The sequence below is a fragment of the Coregonus clupeaformis genome, unplaced genomic scaffold, assembly GCF_020615455.1.
Source record: "Coregonus clupeaformis isolate EN_2021a unplaced genomic scaffold, ASM2061545v1 scaf1680, whole genome shotgun sequence".
Classification (NCBI taxonomy): Eukaryota; Metazoa; Chordata; class Actinopteri; order Salmoniformes; family Salmonidae; genus Coregonus; species Coregonus clupeaformis.
The window spans coordinates 100,298-118,737 of NW_025535134.1; the positions used below are offsets into that span (position 1 = coordinate 100,298).

General features: G+C 45.1%; 4 protein-coding genes across 4 annotated transcripts; 3 read left to right on the forward strand and 1 right to left on the reverse strand.

Annotated features, from left to right (window-relative positions):
• Positions 1-1,216: 1,216 nt before the first annotated feature.
• Positions 1,217-4,933, forward strand: elob (elongin B). Its single transcript, XM_041879443.2, has 4 exons — positions 1,217-1,323; positions 2,814-2,948; positions 3,297-3,405; positions 3,682-4,933. The coding sequence occupies exons 1-4, from the start codon at positions 1,321-1,323 to the stop codon at positions 3,792-3,794; spliced, it is 360 nt and encodes a 119-aa protein (XP_041735377.1). The 5' UTR covers positions 1,217-1,320; the 3' UTR covers positions 3,795-4,933.
• A 781-nt stretch (positions 4,934-5,714) lies between these two features.
• Positions 5,715-7,687, forward strand: LOC121568632. The gene is made up of 3 exons (XM_045218608.1): positions 5,715-6,108; positions 6,250-6,490; positions 6,883-7,687. Exons 1-3 carry the CDS (start codon positions 5,797-5,799, stop codon positions 7,602-7,604), a joined length of 1,275 nt encoding a protein of 424 aa, XP_045074543.1. The 5' UTR covers positions 5,715-5,796; the 3' UTR covers positions 7,605-7,687.
• Positions 7,688-10,154: 2,467 nt separating this feature from the next.
• armc5 (armadillo repeat containing 5) lies at positions 10,155-15,748 on the forward strand (the record flags this gene model as incomplete). The annotated part of the gene is given in 9 exon segments (XM_041879445.2): positions 10,155-10,415; positions 10,541-10,571; positions 10,659-10,769; positions 10,897-11,791; positions 11,903-12,657; positions 12,659-13,210; positions 13,314-13,446; positions 13,546-13,947; positions 13,950-15,748. Coding segments are annotated over 9 exon segments (4,227 nt in total), but the record flags the coding sequence as incomplete, so codon positions are not given.
• Positions 15,749-16,137: 389 nt separating this feature from the next.
• On the reverse strand, positions 16,138-17,876 carry LOC121570528 (cytochrome c oxidase subunit 6A, mitochondrial). The gene is made up of 4 exons (XM_041881997.2): positions 17,770-17,876; positions 17,120-17,204; positions 16,568-16,710; positions 16,138-16,393 (listed from the first exon to the last, which is right to left on the reverse strand). The coding sequence occupies exons 2-4, from the start codon at positions 17,193-17,195 to the stop codon at positions 16,304-16,306; spliced, it is 309 nt and encodes a 102-aa protein (XP_041737931.1). The 5' UTR covers positions 17,196-17,204; positions 17,770-17,876; the 3' UTR covers positions 16,138-16,303.
• Between the last annotated feature and the right edge of the window lie 564 nt (positions 17,877-18,440).

Below are 18,440 nucleotides of genomic sequence, written 5' to 3' on the forward strand. Positions count from 1 at the left end.
CTTACAGTCATGTGTGCATACATGTGTATGGTGGTCCCGGGGAGAACTTGGCATTACAAGTGCCGTGCTCTACCAGCTGAGCTACAGAGGACCACAGTTTTGACTTCATATAACCCCCCCCATTGGCATTTTGCACAAGCAGCGCTTTCAGACAGCTGGGGTGTATTCATTCTACCGATTCTGTTGCAAAACGTTTCTTAAACGGAATTTACCTGCATTTTTCCAATAGAATTTACATGAATTTGGCTAATAAACTCTTGTTTTGGTTCTTAAATGGTAAACAGCTCGCCAGTTTGTAGTCCTAAAACCGGGAATGAGTTACCACTTGTTGAAAGAATAGGGGTTGGGAAAGAATAGGGTTTTGGAATAAATGCCGAAAATAAGGTCTTAGGTCTTATATATTTTGTTCTACGAGATAATATCAGTCAGTTAACAGGACCATTATGAATTTTGGAACTTTGTGCTTTTTTTTATTACATAAATGCTTACAAATTTACAGAAAGTGACGTAAACCGATTAAGATTATCTCATAGAACAAAACGTATAAGATCTCCTAAACCTGTGTTTACCACAGACCTTATTTTCGGTGTTTATTCAAAACCCCTCAAAATCGCCATTAGTTTCCCCATAGGCTTTGGCTAACGAACCATGGCGTGGTTAGCAAAGATGGTTACCCCTTCTGGCTGTGGAGTTAGTGCCTACAAAAAGACGCCATTACTAGTTCTCTGAATACACTCCACTGAGGTATGGGTATGATCAGAGATATTAGAGAAAGGAGATAGGAATCCTATTGAACAATGAATGGAGGCACGCGTAACGACCCAATCAGCTGACTGTTGACCAATCGCGTTCACGTTGTCATGCTGCGTCACGCTGTTGCTAAGAGAATCGTCACGCAATCCCTTCTCAAAGTCAGGGTATGAGTAGAGAAACGTGCCTTTTTTCCTCCAAAGAACGTAATGTCACGATTCCAAAGCTATACAATATTACATATAGCAAGTTAATTATCTCACATCTCGGAAGAGATTTGTAATGTTGTACTTTTGTTGACGAAATGCATGCTAATGTTGAGTTTTTCAGCTAGCGGCCAATTGAGACTCCTTGAAGGAGAGCTCTCCTTGTCCAAGAATCGTCCAGAAGGCACCGCGCGGTCCATTGACATAGCATAGGCAACGTACACAATGTGCGTAAATACGATTTCAATGCAGTTTCCTATCTCATCAAAAGTATCTCTGGTATTATACACAGCTTTTGGATTAGAGCGTTTTGTGATTCTCGCAGTGCAGCGTGGGATAGCGGAGGCGCAACCGACCGAGAGAAATGGTGAGTGAGGAAGAGGAAAAATAATATATTTTATAACTGTGACTAGACATCCTTATGGCTTTTTGCTACTTTGGTGAAGTAAATGTTGACATGTAGAAACCGTTAATTCCATCCATTAAGACATATGGTTGGGAAACGCTTGATATGGACCCCTTTGTTTCGCAGGATATTAGGCTAACGGTAACTAGCAAGTCAACAAGGCTACAGTAGCTGCTTAACTGCAATCAGCGTTTTGTTTTAGTCCAACTAAACGAGCTAATTCTAGATAAACGTTCACTGTCGGACTTGTTAAAAAAGGAAACTAGCTAACTTAGGCTAGATCTCTCATTTCGCTAGTTATCTAGCCTTGGTGACACTCGAACACACTTGCAATATCCATAGAAACTAGGTTACGTTAGCTAACTAGGTAGCTACTGCCCAGATGGCTAGCTATTAGCTTGTTGGCAAGTGAACGTACATTACCACACGTCAGTGAAGCGTTGAGTGAATGGGCTAGCTAGCTAACGTTGGCTGTCATATACTACTGTAAGTTAGCTAACTGAACAAGTAATTAAATATTAACTGGTTATTTTTTGCTGACTAGCTAGCTAGCTACCCAGACGTTCCATTTGATATTTAACTAGTTGCAAACTAACGTTATACAGTTGCCAGCTTGGTAGCTAGCTAGCATCGATATGTAGTTAGCTAGCGACTAACTTTGGAAGATTTGTAAATCGCTCTGGATAAGAGCGTCTGCTAAATGACGTAAATGTAAGACATACCGTTAACCAGTCAATGTTAATCAACTAGCTTGTAACGTTAAGTAACTTGTGGCAAGTTTAGGTAAAATCAGCTTATAGTCAAAACCGTCAAACAGTTTGTCATTTTGTCAGTCAACAGAAATGTAGCATTTTCCTCTTCAGGTTGAAGGCTAGTTCCAACATCTCGTCGCTGTCTTTTCAAACATGGGTGGAACTGGGATTTACAGTTGGTGGTGCGGTCTTCACCAATTGACTTTCCATGATCCCCCAACCTTAGCCCCAAATTTACTCCCTTACTTTAATAAAACTGTACTTTACCCACTATTCTCAATCCCTACATGTTGTCGACATTATTGGGGGCCGGCCCAGGCCTGAGGCCTTTAATTAGAGAGATGTCTCTAGCACTTCTAATGATGAATGAGCATATGTTGCTTTCACAGCTGCCACCCGGCAGGAGCCTATGGTGGCCGATTTGGCTGCGGTTTTATAAGTTTTCCCCTCTACTGAGATTTTTTAACATCTAACAGTTTCATTGGTTCAAGAAAGGCTTCCACATATACAAATCACAGGCCATTGAGTACTAGACAATGATTTATCAGTCCTATTCCAGTGTTTCTTATTGTTCACTGACACAGGTCTGTTAGTTAGCTAGCAAACAGAGAGCAACGGCATAGTGGTCCCTGGTACTAAAAGTTTGGGAAACTCTTATTTTTATTATGTCTTATCCCCCTTAACTTGCTGTTGTCTTAGGATGTGTTTCTGATGATCCGGCGTCACAAGACGACCATCTTCACTGATGCCAAAGAGTCCACTACGGTCTACGAGCTGAAGCGCATAGTGGAGGGTATTCTAAAGAGGGCACCGGAGGAACAGAGGCTCTACAAGGTATATACAGTGCATACCCCTTGTGGAGGACAGCTACAAAGTGGGGGAGTAAGATACAGGCCAATTAAAGTCATTTATTCTATTATTTTTTTTAAATATTAAAAATGTAATTTCCCCCCCTTCTGATATAGAAATTCCCCCAGTCTAGGAGGAAGTTGATTTATTAAACCAAAACTATCCCCCAAAGTCTGTTCTTCTCTTTTTGTTATTTCTCTACTGCCCTCATTTGTGATGTGTGTATATATATATATATTAGTTGTGGGCATGGATTAAATGGTGAACTGTATGTGCATTCATGATGGTGTTATTACATATCTACCCTCTGTTCTGACATCTCTCTTGTGTCAGGATGACATGTTGCTGGAGGATAGTAAGACTCTTGGAGACTGTGGCTTCACAAACCAGACAGCCAGACCTCAAGCCCCAGGGACTGTTGGATTAGCTTTCCGTCTCGGGGGTGAGTATTCATGTTTCTGTCACGTAGTATCTGTCCCGTGTTTCAAAACTTTCACTCTGTTATATTCAGATGTTGAGCTCCAAGGTATCTGTCCGTCAGAATGGCTGTGGGGAAGAAAGAAAAAAAAAAGTTTGTTGTGTGATAGTGTAACAGAAACACATTGTAACTTCCTTGCACCCCTAAGTTTCTCCCTCTAATAATGCCTCTTGCTTCCTCTGTTTCACTTTGATACTCTTCACTCTCTCCTTATCAAACAAATCTCTCCCTCTCTTTCAGATGATGCATTTGAGCAGCTGAGGGTTGAGCCCTTCTCCAGCCCCCCAGAGCTCCCTGACGTCATGAAGCCTCAGGACTCTGGCAGCACAACCAATGAGCAGGCCGTGCAGTGAAGGAAGCAGGGAGGGAGGGAGGGACATGGGGGGGATCGGGGAAGTGGTGCTTTGGTTGGATTAGGTAGGTGGGCTTTACAGACTGCTGTAGGGTAACATGCGAGTGTACCTGTGAGATCTTTAACTTTGCAGGAAGAACATGAATTCCCTCACACACAGAGGGGAGTATTTTCATGTTATTCCTGAACTAGACTCACGCATGTTTAGATTAACTTACAAGATCCCTCAACAAAAATTTCTGATTTGTCAGGCCACTGTTATTAAGGGGGTTGGGAAAAAAACTAAAATGTATCATACCTCCTAATTTAATTCATACAATTGTTTGGGTTGTTTTTGGGGAGGGTGTTTGTGTGTTTTGGCTTGGTGGGGATTTGAGAAGGGAGTGGCTATTACATTTTTTGAATGCCCTCTTGCTGATTGCATTTGTTTGTTTCTTTATTCAATATTATTATTATTACAATTTAGCATTTTTAATGACTCCTTGGTGTGGTTGTATGTGGAGCAACAAAGGGTTTGTGAGTTTGTTAGTAGCTTATCTAGATAACATGCGCATGAATGGATCTGAAATAAACACACAAAGATGTTGATGCCAGGACATTATAAAATGTATAGCAGAACACATGTACTTACACACGGACGGACACGCACACAGAATGTTGTGAAGATTTACAATCGGTAAAGTTTTTATTTCAGCGTAAAGGGATTAAGCTTTCCCACTATCTGGTTTTTGTTTGCTTGTTTCTTTACTTTTGACCTTTTGCGCTGGAGTTCCTGTGTGTATTGTTTTCCTGATTCTGTCCGTACAAAACTGTGTACCAATTTCACCCCTACCCCCCTTTTTTTTTTGCCAAAGAGGAAATGGAAACCTCAGTTTTGTGTTTTGAAATTTTCAGTGGAAAGAGACAGGAATCACTAATCTTTTGTGATAAACAAGCTTGAAGGTACACATTACTGGTGTTGAATTGAAATAGGTGTAAACTGTCTCAATTAGATTCAACAATCTGACTTTGGGGTGGTTGTCATGCCCTTTTTAAGATATGATGGAAATTGTTCACCAACAAGCTCTTTTAAAAACAGGACTTTATCATACAAGCAACACCCTGTAATTGTCTTGAGTTGACATAAAAAAACAAAACATATTTTCTGTGTGGTATATTGTTAATGCACTCTCTTCTGTGAAATGCTTTTGTGCCATTCCCTTTACTGGGTATTCATCATTCATATGGTGAAATAAAATCAGTTCAGTTAAATTGGAAATTTACAGGATGTTATGATAGTGTAGTGTTATACTACAGCCAAAAGGAGGCGATCTCTTGCACTTGCTTACTTTATTACGCTAGTTACAGCAGGAGAATAATATATGGTTTTAGCAGGCTGAATGAGAGCTAGTCAAAAATATGTAGCTAATTTATTTGCATCAAGGGTCGGGTAGGTAACTTCATTAATCTACACAGTTGAGGACACAGTGGATTAGCGAGTTAGCTATAACACAATAATAGCCCATTTATTAGTTACCGGTATCTTTGTTAGTAAGTTACCTTGGTTACATTGTAGATGGCTAGCTAGCCTGTACTTGTGTGTGTTGGCTGACCAAGTTCTGAACAAGCATGGCATTTTGCATCAACTATTTAAAGGAGTGAATCAACAAAACATCAGTAAATATGGTATTTAGCATATATTTCCGTGGTCTGTCGTTTCGGTGGTCCACTCATCTTTCGTGATAAACAAGCATAAAGGTACAAATTACTGTCTCAATTAGATTCAACAATCTGGCTTTGTTATGGTTGTCATGCTCTTTTAAGATGGAAATTGTTCGCCAACATGCTCTTTTAAAAACAGGACAACCACAAATTCCTTTCGACATACAAACAAATCTTTGTCACCCCGTGTGGTATATTGTTATTGCTTTCTTATAAATAAATCAGTAAATACGGTATTTAGGATACCGTTTCGGTGGTCCTCTATCAAACTTTTTCCACTGTGCTCAGCACCACGCACACGCATGGATAATAATTATGTTGCGTCGGCTGGTCGAGCTGTGCTCGAAATGATGCAGCGTGAATGGGAGCCTCTTTCTCAAGATGAACTGGAGCAGCGATTGGACCAAGCTGTGGAAGATATTCTGGAAGCTGACCTCCTAGCAAAGGTTCAGGCCCAGCCCGGACCAATCTACCTACAACTGTCTCAGCTGGTGGAAGAACCTCAACTGCAAAACCAAATTCGGTCGACAACAGAACTTGCAACACTTTCTCATGTAGAAGAGGAGTCTGAATTTCAACAGTCAACTGATGCTGAGGAAAACGCTGCAGTTCAGGTAGCCTTCAATAGGCCTACTTTTCTTCATTGTTGTGGCTTGATCAATTTTTCCATCCTCACACTAATGCAGATTTGAGATGACACCATTTGCTTCATTTGCTGTGCACAGATCTGATTTATGTTTGTTCTCATCTCTCAGTACATTACAGATCTCCTCCAGAATTCAAACTCAAGATACAATCAGAGCCGTATGGCAGGACGTGCCCGCTTATCCCTGTCCCACACTGTTCTCCTGTCCCTCACCCTCCTCTCCAAGCGCCTCAGCTATCGCTCTGTGTCTACCAGTTTCCGCCTGGAGAAAGGAAACATCCATAGGATCTTCTTTTCCTTTTGTGAGCGTGTGAACACACTTGAGGACCAACAAATTAGATGGCCGACTGGTATGTAGACTTGTTAAGTGTGGATCAATTACAACAGTGTTATACAAAAATGTTCAGCATGGACCCCATTTCATCCACCAGTATTTCTGGGGACCCCATTTTTCCCCCAATAATTTCTTGCTACCCCAAATCAAATGACACAACCTTAAAATCAGTAAATTTATATTTTTACATCAACAAATAACCTTAAATTAATTGTGTTTTTATCTCTGATAAAAATGAAAAGGCATCAATAAATACATTTACTCAAGAACATTTTTCCAATTATCTTTCTCAAAAACGTTTGTATATTGTCCCAACCGATTACAATATCCTGAAATGTGCACCTTCAAACTATTTACACACAATTTACTCCATCACCCATGTTTGTTTCTGGTTCTTCTCTCCTCCAGGCATTGATGCTGTTGAAAACCTCCCCCCCCTCTCCAGCCTGCTGGGGAAAGCCAATGGCCTGGAAGAGAAGGGTGTCCCCAGGGTCCTGGGAGTCTTGGGGCACACCCGCATCCCCATCCGCCTGCCAATTGGCAAACAGGATGTGGAGAGCATGGTGACAGAGGTAAAGAGGATAAAGAAGGAGGCCCATCCCGACTCCTGGCTGAACCTGGAGCTGGTTTGTAACCATACAGGCAGGTTGATACACTGCAGAATCAGCAAGGGATCAGACCTGGACAGAGCCAGTGCTCTGAGGGACAAACTCAAACAGCTCCCTGAGATGATGCCCCCAGAGACCTGCCTAGTGGCTAGAGTTGGATATCCAGCCTCTGTCCAGATATTGACCCCGTACGTAGTGGGCCGTGGCCCCAGGGGAAATCTTTACAACAGGACCCTGGAAGCCCATTTTTACCTCCTGGATCAGGCTGTGGCTGACCTGAAAGCCAGATTCGAAAGGCTCAGGTATTTGGACATGGGGAACTATGAGAGAGCCAAAGCAGTTGTCCTGACTGCCTGCATACTCCACAATGTATTTCTGGACATGGGGGAAGTGGTCAAGGGACAGGTTGAGAGGGAGGCTGGGACACAAGAGGGAGAGGGGGAGTGTGATGAGGAGGGTGTGAGGAGAAGGGAAGCCATCGCAGATCTGCTGTACAAAGAGTTGGATTCTGGAAGTACGTAAAGTGATTTATAATTTTTGTGTTTGTATTGAGATAAACAGCATTTATATTGTATATTTTATTAAAAGGAAGAGTGTCACAGCAATATATTGTATTTTATTCATATGTAGGATTATTTGTATCCTATGGCAGATCTATGTACAATATGCCCTGTGTAGCCTTCTTCTCATTCACAGGTATTACAGGGAGTTTTTGCAATGAACTTCTTTGTTTGTCAAATTGTGTTATTACAGCGTAATAAAAACGTATACAATGACAAATCATGACAACACAAAGTAACTGAATGGTTGAACACTTAAGAAACATTTGCATGATGCAGTCTTTCATGCTATGGACAAGCTTCCATTTATCACACAACATCCAAAGAACTCCTTTGCTCTGGTCTGGTGTGCTGTACTGCTACTCTGGCAGCTGGACACTGTTGTTTTGACTCTGAGACAAACTGGAGATGGCACGGGCTAGATTATTGATGGCCTCGATCTTCCTCTCCTCCAGGGCCTTCTGCTGGGCCCACATGTTCATCTTCCTCTCCTGCAGCTCCATGTACAGCTGCAGGACATCCTGGGGGGGCCTGGGAGCAAAGGCGGCAGCTGTCAGTGAGGGTGTAGGAAGGATGGGGGTAAACCGCTTGCTGGCAATAGCCTTGCCCAGCTTGGTACCGTTGAGTTTGGCCCGGCGCTGTGCTTCGATCTCCTCCCGACTCTTCCCCAGAACCTCATGCATGGCCTTGAAGAACTCCCAGTGGACACTCTGGGCCCCAGTCTCTTGGACCGCTCAGCATTTTTCCTGTATGTGGCCAGCATGTTACGCCACTTCAGATCACACTCATAGGCCTTGACTGTGACATCTGTGCTCCCAGCTGCCCTTAGCTTGGCAGTCACTCTCTCAGCCACCGTCTCCCACAGTTTCTTTTTCTTGCACACTGGCTGGTCAAAATCCTGGTCCATTTCGAGGCGGGTTTGGACAAGTTGCCATGTGGCTTGTAAAGTCCATACAAACTCTGGAGAAGGGAAGTTGATATATATATATATATATATATGTATATAAACAATATACAAATAAATGACATGTTTTGTTAAATTTTGTTTATTTAATTGTCATGTGTTTTCCTCGTAGCCCGTGTGTTTACAGAAACTTTCCCTATTGAGAAACTTTGAGAGCCAATTAAATTGATTCTGCCAATTAAATTGATTCTGATAAATATCAGTGATCAACCACAAACTCATCGAGCTCCTCGCAAATAACGATGAATGCGGTCTGCTGACAAGATGCACTGACCTGCTTTCGATTTATCCGGATCCAAATTGGACACCATTGGAGTTTCATCTACTTCAACGCTCTCTGTTACAACTGTCTCAATAACATCCATTGTGTTACTCAGTGACAATCACATTTGTTTGAAGTAGGATATGACAAGCAATTCTATCGAAGAATTTAACAACTCTGCTATGGTATGCGATGATTTTTTTCCCCCCGCATCAACTAAAACGATGATTATAACAACAACCCCAGACTTGTTTCCAGCACCTCCCATTGAGTGTAGCCGTTGCAGCGTAGAGCAATATGGAAAATGTAGTTTTTACAGTTCTAATTAAACAAGATTTGTTTTGCTTTACCTAACAACAATCCCTGGTTGCTTTAGATATGGCTTGAAACGAGGAGTTATTTATAAATGTTTTGGGAAATGTATTCTTCATAGAGAAATATTGCTTAATTCTGGTAGTTGTAAAACAGCTGAGACTACATGGCCCGTGATTAAATAGAACGACCCACCCCTTCGCACATCCCTCCCCCCTTTTCGTGGCCGCCTCCTGTTTATCGTCCAGCTAAAAGATGGCGTTAGCGGCTAGCTAAGACGATTGTTTTTCGTTTGATTAAATGAATTAGGTCGGTGGGAATAATTAGTCATTGCAAATACTTTATTATTCTTGAGATGGGACTAAAAACATAGCTTATATCACTTGTATTCGCACCATAACGCACCGTAATTGTTTGTTGGGCCTTGTCACATACAGAGGCCTGTTTTTTTAGGGAGTGGACGAGAGGTTTGCAAACTCCAACTCCCGGCAGCATTGCTGAGAAGTGGGGTCAAAGGGTAATATTTTCCACTTGTGATGCCGGTATTTGTAGTATCGTTTGTTCATTTCCAGAATTTTTTGACAAACTTTGGAAATTGATTAAGATGAAAATACATTTAAGGAGATAATTTGTTAACAATGTTTAATACTGTATACATTTATGATGTAGCCTAAGAAAATTGAAAAGTAAAATGCACAAAAATAACTATCCACATTTCTGCCCCTCAGTCTCCCCCTGTCATCATCCATGTCATCACTTTCTGTCTGAAGTGACTTGTTAGTGAGGATAAGCAGAAGAGCAGGTGGGTTGGAGGCAATTAGTGGCATCATGGCGTCAAAGCAAGTGCCAGGGAGCCAGAAACATGGGACATGGGCAGGCAACCCCAGAGAAGTGTCCTTGGCCTCCCCAGAGACCTCACTGACGTGGTGCCTGTCACAGCTCTCTAAACCTGGGAGAGCAGCAGCCGATGACCACAAGCCAGGCAAGCAGGGCCGGACACCAGTGGACACAGAGAGCTGGACAAGAGGGTCAAAGCTGGGCAGTGGCGAGCACTGGTGGCCATCCGCACACAGCACATTAAAGGAGGAAGCAGTGGGATAGCTCGATTCCGAGGCCAGGGTGGACTGCGCACTCTCCTGGACCTACTCAAGCACCCTGAGTGTTCCAGGAAGACTCTGGACCTGGCTCTCAGCATCCTGGCCAACTGCTGCACTGAGAGACAGACACGAGTCGAGGTGAGACAGAATGGTGTAGGACAAATCAGGGCTGCTACACATTGCTTGAATATGCATGTTTAGTATGAAAAGTTGGACAGTGGTGACTTACATTATGATATTTAATGTTTTTCTCCCCTCTAAAGGTTAGGAAGCTTGATGGAATATCTATTGTGGGTAAGTGACTATCAGAATAAGTTTGAATCATTAATTTCACATGATGGTGAGAATTTCAGAAATGTAAGTTTGCTCTTCCTTTCTCAGTGGGTATTTTGAAGAAGAATGTAGCCATGGAGACGATCCAGAACAGGGCAGCCCGGGCCTTGGGGAACTTGGCCATGGACCCAGAGAGTTCAACGCTCATCCACTCTGCCGGTAAGAGTCTGTTGGCTGTCTGTGTCTGTCAGTATGTCACTTTCTGATGGTATTTTTTATTTTGTAGTATAAGTTGAAGATCAGATTTTGTCCCTGAAAAATAATTGCTTTTCGGTCTTCGATACAGGTGGTGTTCCACTCCTGCTCCTCTGCGTCTCTCTCTCATCCGCCCCATCCCCTCCCTCTGATGACCCACTGGAAGCCCCCTCCCCTAAAATTGAGTGTGCTCAGTCGGCTGCCCGTGCCCTCCTCTACCTTGCAGACACCCCCTCAAACCGCCTCTTACTTCTCACCCAGGGTACTCTGACTGCTCTTTCCCCGCTCATTGCTCCGGAGTACCCTCTGGGGCTGAGGAGAGCAGCTCTCCGGACCCTCCATGAGCTCACCAGGGGCTGCGGTGTAGAGTGTGCTAGAGAGGTGTCCCGATCTGGGGTTCTAGCTCAGCTAGGTGTCATGGCTTCGGGAGAGGCCGGTAAACCTTTTGAAGAGCTTGCGTTGAAAACCCTGGCCAACATGTGCACTCAAGGCTGCTTACGTCCTCTGGTGGGTTCCCTGGGAGTAATCCAGAAGTTTACGGAGGAGGTCAAGAAGGACGGCCTGAAGTCTGGAGTGTTCCTCAAGGCTCTCTGCTTATGCTGCAAAGAGGCAGTGAACCGGGCCAAGGTGAAGGAGAGCGGCGGTCTGGAGGTGTTGATTGGCTTCCTGGGTGTCCATCGGAGCCACCCCCTCGACCGATTGGTCATTCTGGCTTGTGTTGACTTTGTCTATGACGAAGCTGCCCTGGAACAGTTACAAGAACTGGGAATAGTCCCCCTGCTAGTTGCTCGGTTAGTGGAGCTGGCTAAAGGTGAGGAGCCATCTGCTGGGAAGATGGATGTGAGCCTCACCTCTACCATGTTTGCTTCAGAGCTGCTGTCTACATCATGTTTCGACTCATTTGACTTCCCTCCCCCTGAGGGGAACAGGAAAGAGGAGATGGGGAAGGAGCATGTCCTTGGGTCATCTAGCTTTCTTAGCCTGAGGTGAGTGAGGTGAACAGACTCACCTTTGCCCCCCTCTTGGTTTGTGCACCTGTGATTTATTTGAGTTTTGTAAAAATTGTTATCTGACCTGTCCTATTGCTGCTCCTCCAGGTCCTGGTTGGTGTCTGAAGGATTGATCTCATCTGAGGGGGATCTTCTTGACTCTCCTGGAGGCACGGAGGGAGATTGGGGGAGTCTTCATATCCCCTCTTCTTCTCCCCAAACCTCTTCCTCTGACTGTCATTCCCCTTTAAAATGCTTATCTCCTACCCGCTCACTACCTTCCTCCACTCCCTTATCCGCACCCAAACCTGGGACTCGGAGTCAATCCACCCCCTCTACCTCAACGAGTTCTCTAGCTCAGGTCCACATGTCATCTCCCTCAAAAACCACTGATCTGTCTCCCTGTGTCCCTCTGCCCTCCTCTACCGCCAACCCCCAAGCCCAGCCCAGCTCCTCTACCTCCACCCCCCAAGCCCAGCCCAGCTCCTCTACCGCCAACCCCCAAGCCCAGCCCAGCTCCTCTACCGCCAACCCACAAGCCCAGCCCAGCTCCTCTACCGCCAACCCCCAAGCCCAGCCCAGCTCCTCTACCTCCACCCCCAAAGCCCAGCCCAGCTCCTCTACCGCCAACCCACAAGCCCAGCCCAGCTCCTCTAACGCCAACCCCCAAGCCCAGCCCAGCTCCTCTACGTCCACCCCCCAAGCCCAGCCCAGCTCCTCTACCGCCAACCCACAAGCCCAGCCCAGCTCCTCTACCGCCAACCCACAAGCCCAGCCCAGCTCCTCTACCGCCAACCCACAAGCCCAGCCCAGCTCCTCTACCGCCAACCCCCAAGCCCAGCCTAGCTCCTCTACCTCCACCCCCCAAAGCCCAGCCCAGCTCCTCTACCTCCACCCCCCAAGCCCAGCCCAGCTCCTCTACCTCTTCTCTCCCTTCCCCCACTAAGCCACCCCTCACTCCTGTCTCTCCATCCAAGTTCTCCTCCCCTCCACGGAAAAGGCCACGTGTCCCCTCAACTACTCGCTCCAGTGTGGTGCCCCTCGACACCCCTCCCACAGTGTCCCGACACCAGGCCTACCACCACCCCTACCACCCTGAGCCTTGGGCCCCAGAGTCTCCCATCCTGCTCCTGCTCTCACGCTTCTCTCACGCCACGGACCCCAGCGCTGCTCTGGTCAACTCAGGCATCATCTCTGGCCTACTGTTCTACCTCAGCCAGCATCAGGACCCCAGCGGCAGGTGCTTCCGCATGCTGTGCCGGCTGAGCTGCAACCCCAACTGCCTGCAGGCGCTGGTCAGGACTGGCTCAGTGGCTCTGATCCGCCACCACCTGGTCCAGAGAGGGAGTGACCCTGAGAGTTGGGGAGATGGAGAGAGGCAGACTGATAGGGTCAAGGCCAAAGTGAAACAGCTTGGTAAGTTTCATTGTTGTACTTGGTCATAAAGTTTTGTTTTTAGTTTGTGTAAATGGTGCTGCTGTAACGTTTTGGGTATAATTTCATGTGCGTATGTCTTTAGGTCTTGCTCTGCTTAGTAATCTACGCGTTCAGTGTGAGTCTGGATTTGGTTCTGGTGTCCTGAGCCATGTGATGCTGTCAGGCTCGGAGTCGGACAAGCTGAACTGTGCCCTGTCTCTACCACTAATAAATGGGTAAGTAAAACTTTCTTGTGTCAGTGTGAAATGGCACTGGTGGAACATTATGAAATGTACACCAACTGTAATCGAACATCAACTTGTGTTCCCTAACAGTAACAAGGTTCTCTTGAAGAAACTTCTTCTGGACAACGGTGGTCTGCTCTTGGCTCTGGAGCCCCTTGGATGTCATGAGGACGAGGAAGAGGAAGATCATCACACCAGTGAATGCCGAAGACTCCTCTCAGATTGTCTCAACTCACCGCAACATGTCTCCGCCCCCCAGCTCCACTCTCTATATTTCTCCCTGCTGATTGGATGCCTCTCTAGTCTGATGGGTTGCCCCAAAACAGTACTGGCTAAAAGAAGGTGCAGGGTACTCAGTCCTATCAAAACCCTGTCAGTCTCACAAACCGGTAAAGCTTCACCCCCTCCCTTAAAAAAGCCTGTCTGGTCAATCTCTGTCCTTACAATGACTCAACCTTTGACCTCCTCTTCCTGCTGGACGATGGGAGCCAGGTGTCAGCCAATAGGGAAGCAGTGGCTGGGGCGGAGGGAACCGAAGTGGTGGGGTCAGAGTACTTCAGGGCCCTGTTGAGGGGGGGCTTTGGAGAGGCTCAGGGGAGAACAGGGGAGGCCATCCCCATCAGGGACGTGAGCCAAGGCATGCTGCTACCTGTACTGCACTATCTGCATGGCTGTCGCCTAAACAAGGATGGAGAGACAGCAGAGGAACAGGGGGATGAGACGGAGAGAGAAGGCAGAGGAGAGTGTCAGGTTTTGGGATCCTTGGCCTCTGAAGGACTGGGTGTCTGGAGAGACGGGGCAGAAGAACCCTCACCAGAGGCACAGGGCTTCCAGAAGACCCCCCTGGCTGAGACTATGATGGGGGCCTGTAGGTTTTTGGTGACAGAGTTGCAGAGGGAGGTGGAGGATCTGTGTGTGTCTTTGCTGTCCTGCTCTGCCAAGAATGCTGGTCGAATTGCAGACACTGGCAAAAAGCCTCCATCTAACATGGACCAATATGGGTCAGAGGGAGAGTCTGCTGACGAGAGCCTGGCAAACCGCACATCTGGACTAGAGTTGAGTGGTTCTGAGGCCCAGACAGACTCCTTGGCCCCCACAGTGACAGCAGGCCAGGCTGAGTCACTACATGGTTCTGGACACCAACCCTGTCAGCAGACAGATGGTGGACGGCACTCTGCCCCTGGACCAGGCCAGAAGGGCAGTGGTGCACCAAAGACAACCTCAGGACTGGAGACTTGTGTCAATCCGCTGAAATCAAGTTCTGCCTCAAAGTGCTGCAAAAGACGTTCTAAACTGCGGAGTGTTTCAAACACACAGAAGGTTGTGGATTCTGCTCAGGACTCTAAAGGTGTTCCTGGTAGATGGACCCTCCTACCCCAGGTTTATTGGTTCTCCCAGCGGTACAGCTACCCTGGACTGGGCAGGGCCTGCCTGTCCCTACTGCTGGGCTCTCAGGGCTCCCCCCAGCCCCGCCATTCTTCTCTGGCTGCAGACTGCCTGCGCAGACTGGCCAGAGAGGCAGACTGTACAGAGACTCTGAAACGTGACCTAGTGAGTCTGGCCACCATGGCCCTGAGCTGAGAGGGGGAGGGCTAGGAGGAAAGAGGGGTGTTAGGTGTGGATGGAGGCAAAGAAAGGAGAGACAGAGGATAAAAATATGAGGATTATTAGGGATGGTATAAGATCATGTTTGTCTTTCAATGAGACTGAAATTAACATTTGCCATTGTGAAAATGTGTATTTTATTTTCTTAAGTCTTTACAACATGATTAGCCTTCCTTACTTGAGAATATCTGTCTTTGTCTCCGAACAAATAACCTTAATTCCAATATTGGTGTTTACAAAGTAATTGATTGAACTCTGAATTATTTTCTTCAGAATAGTACATTTATATTTAAAGGAGTCATGCTGCCATTTAAAGGGATGGGTTCTCAGACATAGAATCATGGGGAAATTAGTTTTTACTACATGGCGCACTGTAAATTTAAGTTGTATTATAATTAAAATATATTAGCTTAACGTAATATGCTAAATACCTTTGTTGCATTTAATGTTTACTTTTTTAATATTTTCTGTTTGAATTTGAAATGTAAACAGAGCTGTCCTATATTGACTTGGATGACTGGAATAATCAGGGTCGGACTGGGTGCCATGTTGTATATGCTGTAAAAAGAGAACTTTAGGAGTAGCTGCGAGGTGAAGATAACAGACACAGAGATTAGCTTTCACTTGCCTCATGTGAATCCATGCTCCTCAATAAATCTGTTTAGACATCCTGTTGTCTTTTTGTCAACCTTGACGTCTGTTTCTCTTTTGTCCTTTCTGAAAAAAGGCATACTGTATCTAAAGGACAAGACAGAATAACACGAATGTTGGCCATGCGCAGTAGATCACCTGCTCAGTGTTCCAACGAACGGTGGTGATTCAACATGTAGAATTGTCAGGGAAATGAACAGAAAATGACAGCCGATGTTCTGTGGTCAGAGGCAATAGCAAGACCACACCCACTGCGCACTGCCAACGTCTGTGTTGGTCTGTCTTGTCCTCAAGGTATGTTTGGTGTTCAGAACTGGAATATACTTGTACTATATGTTTAAATACTAGTTCCATTCTTCATCTTACACATATAATACAATCAGACAGTTGGAGGTAAACAAATGAGAAGCCACCCAGTGTGCGTGATACAGTAGAAAGTATTTTTTTATTTATATCTGACTGGGAGCACCACAGTCAGTAGTGTTGCTAATTGGCCCCTGGGTCAGTAGCATTATGCCAGGTTCATTAGAGCTATTCAGCATGTAGCAATCAGGGAAGGTGGATGATCAGCATGGACACTCAAGAGGTCTCCTTAGTGGCGGGGGCCCTCATAACCATCAGGAAGAGCATTTTCATGAGGGTTGTGGAAGAGCGAGTGGTTGCCATCACCCCAGGGCCATTTCTGAACCAGAGAAAAAGTTGTTTTCATCATTCAGGATAGATTGGATAAAACTAGAGCTATGTTCAGAAAGACATCCCACTACTACTACCAATCCTAACATGTAGATGATTAACTGTGAGTGAAGCTAGTCTGAGGAAGTGGCTGTTGGTTATAAGAGAGGGCCTCCTGTATCACCTTGGTGCGGATGCGAAGGTGTGAGTAGGCCACAAACTCAGGGGGTTCATGGGAGTGCTGCTGCATCTTCATGTAGGCGTTGGCGATGCATACGGCCACACCAGGTAAGGCCAACACAAACGACAGGATCTTCCAGGTCCTAGCTGTGGAGTTCAAACCAGTTCCGATAGATCAGACTCAACTGTTCTATCTGACCTTGAGTTATCAAGGCTTGGGAACACCAGAACACCAGCATAACTCAGTAACAGAGGAGCTCCAAAACACTGATGAGCCAGTCCAGATTTCAGTGACTCAGCCTTGGTTCCTTGTCTCAGGCTCTGACATGCTGGGCAGAAGCACCTCAATTACAATATGATACATTTGTAAGTCACCTGACAGGCCTAAATACAGCAGAGCACAAACATTTCATGAATGTAAGAGGAAGACTGCCAACTTTCCACAAACCTCTGTTAATGTTAAACCCAGAAGCCTGACTAAACACAAAAGGTGCAGGCAGCAGGGCAGAGAGAGACTATAACACAATATGAGAAGAGTTCAGTACACTACACACACCTGATCCTCCCTCATGGCCTGCGTGTGATGCAGCAGATAATACCCTGCGGGCCACCATCGATGCAGGAGACGCCATTCCTGTGGGCTACAGACAGACAACTTTTAAACCAATGGACAGAGAATAGAATTGTGCATTTGTTTCTATGTTTGTGTAGACAGAGAGACAGTAGGCTATGTTCAGATGTGTAGATTTTAGAAAAGTGTTATTATATTTGTAGGTAATTTATTACACCCTACAGACAAGATGAAAAATCCAGGTCTAGGCCCACATGTTATCTATGTCAAAGGTTTGTATTCTGGCTCCTCTACCCCAGCAACGGCACATACAGTAAGTAGGTCAAGCTAAAGCTCTCAATAAACCTTCAAAGATGAGATACCCCATGAGAATGGCTCACAATACATGTTAACTGACAGTAAATGTCTAACCTAGTCATTTTCAAATTAAGTCAAATAAATGTTATAAATGTTGGGTTTTAATACCTAAATTAAAATGAAAAGTAAAGTAAAAAATAACAACAGACAGAAGCCATGCCATAGGCCTGTTGATATTACTGGTGATCTGAAATGGGAAGCATTTGGGAAGCAAAAATTTAACAAATACCATAAATCTATAGAAACTTACTGTCCTTTATCCAAAAAGTTTAACTCACCTTTAATTTTGTTGGTCAATCCTTTGTCCCTTTCTCTTTCGGCACCTTTGTGTCTGTTTGTCCTTCAGCCTGTCCTGGACTGAACAGAACTGTGAGACTCCTCCCCATTGCAACCTGTCTGTCTGCCAAGAAATATCAAGTTTATATTTGGTCAAGTGCAAAAGGCAGGCCGGAAGATCTGTGATAGAGAGGAAGAAGGAATGGAATGGGTGTTTGACATTGTTTTTTGTGTTTTTGTCTCTTTGTAAACTGAATATGAGGTGTGTGTGTGTGTGTGTACTAATAAATTAATTAAAATCTGCAGTAGACTTACCAAATCAGTGCAGTGTACAGGAGTAGGATCATAATTTGATCACCCTGTTGCGGGAGAACTTTCCTGCAATGCTGGAAATGTAAAACTTCTGAAGTTTGTAATTTGCATTTTGAAATGTCAGACTTGATTTTCCCTTACGAAAAATGTACCAAGCCCTACAAAATTGTCCATTAGGATAATTATAATCCACATAATAATTCACAGTTTCTGTTGCTGCAGGATTATTTTCCTGCTGTAGCAAACTGGCTAAAATTAAGATCCTACACCTGTAATAGTAGTAAGGTCCCAGTTTTGTTCAATTTCATTCTGCGCATGACCACATGCACGTGAGATTTCACATGGTTGGCATTTGTAGATA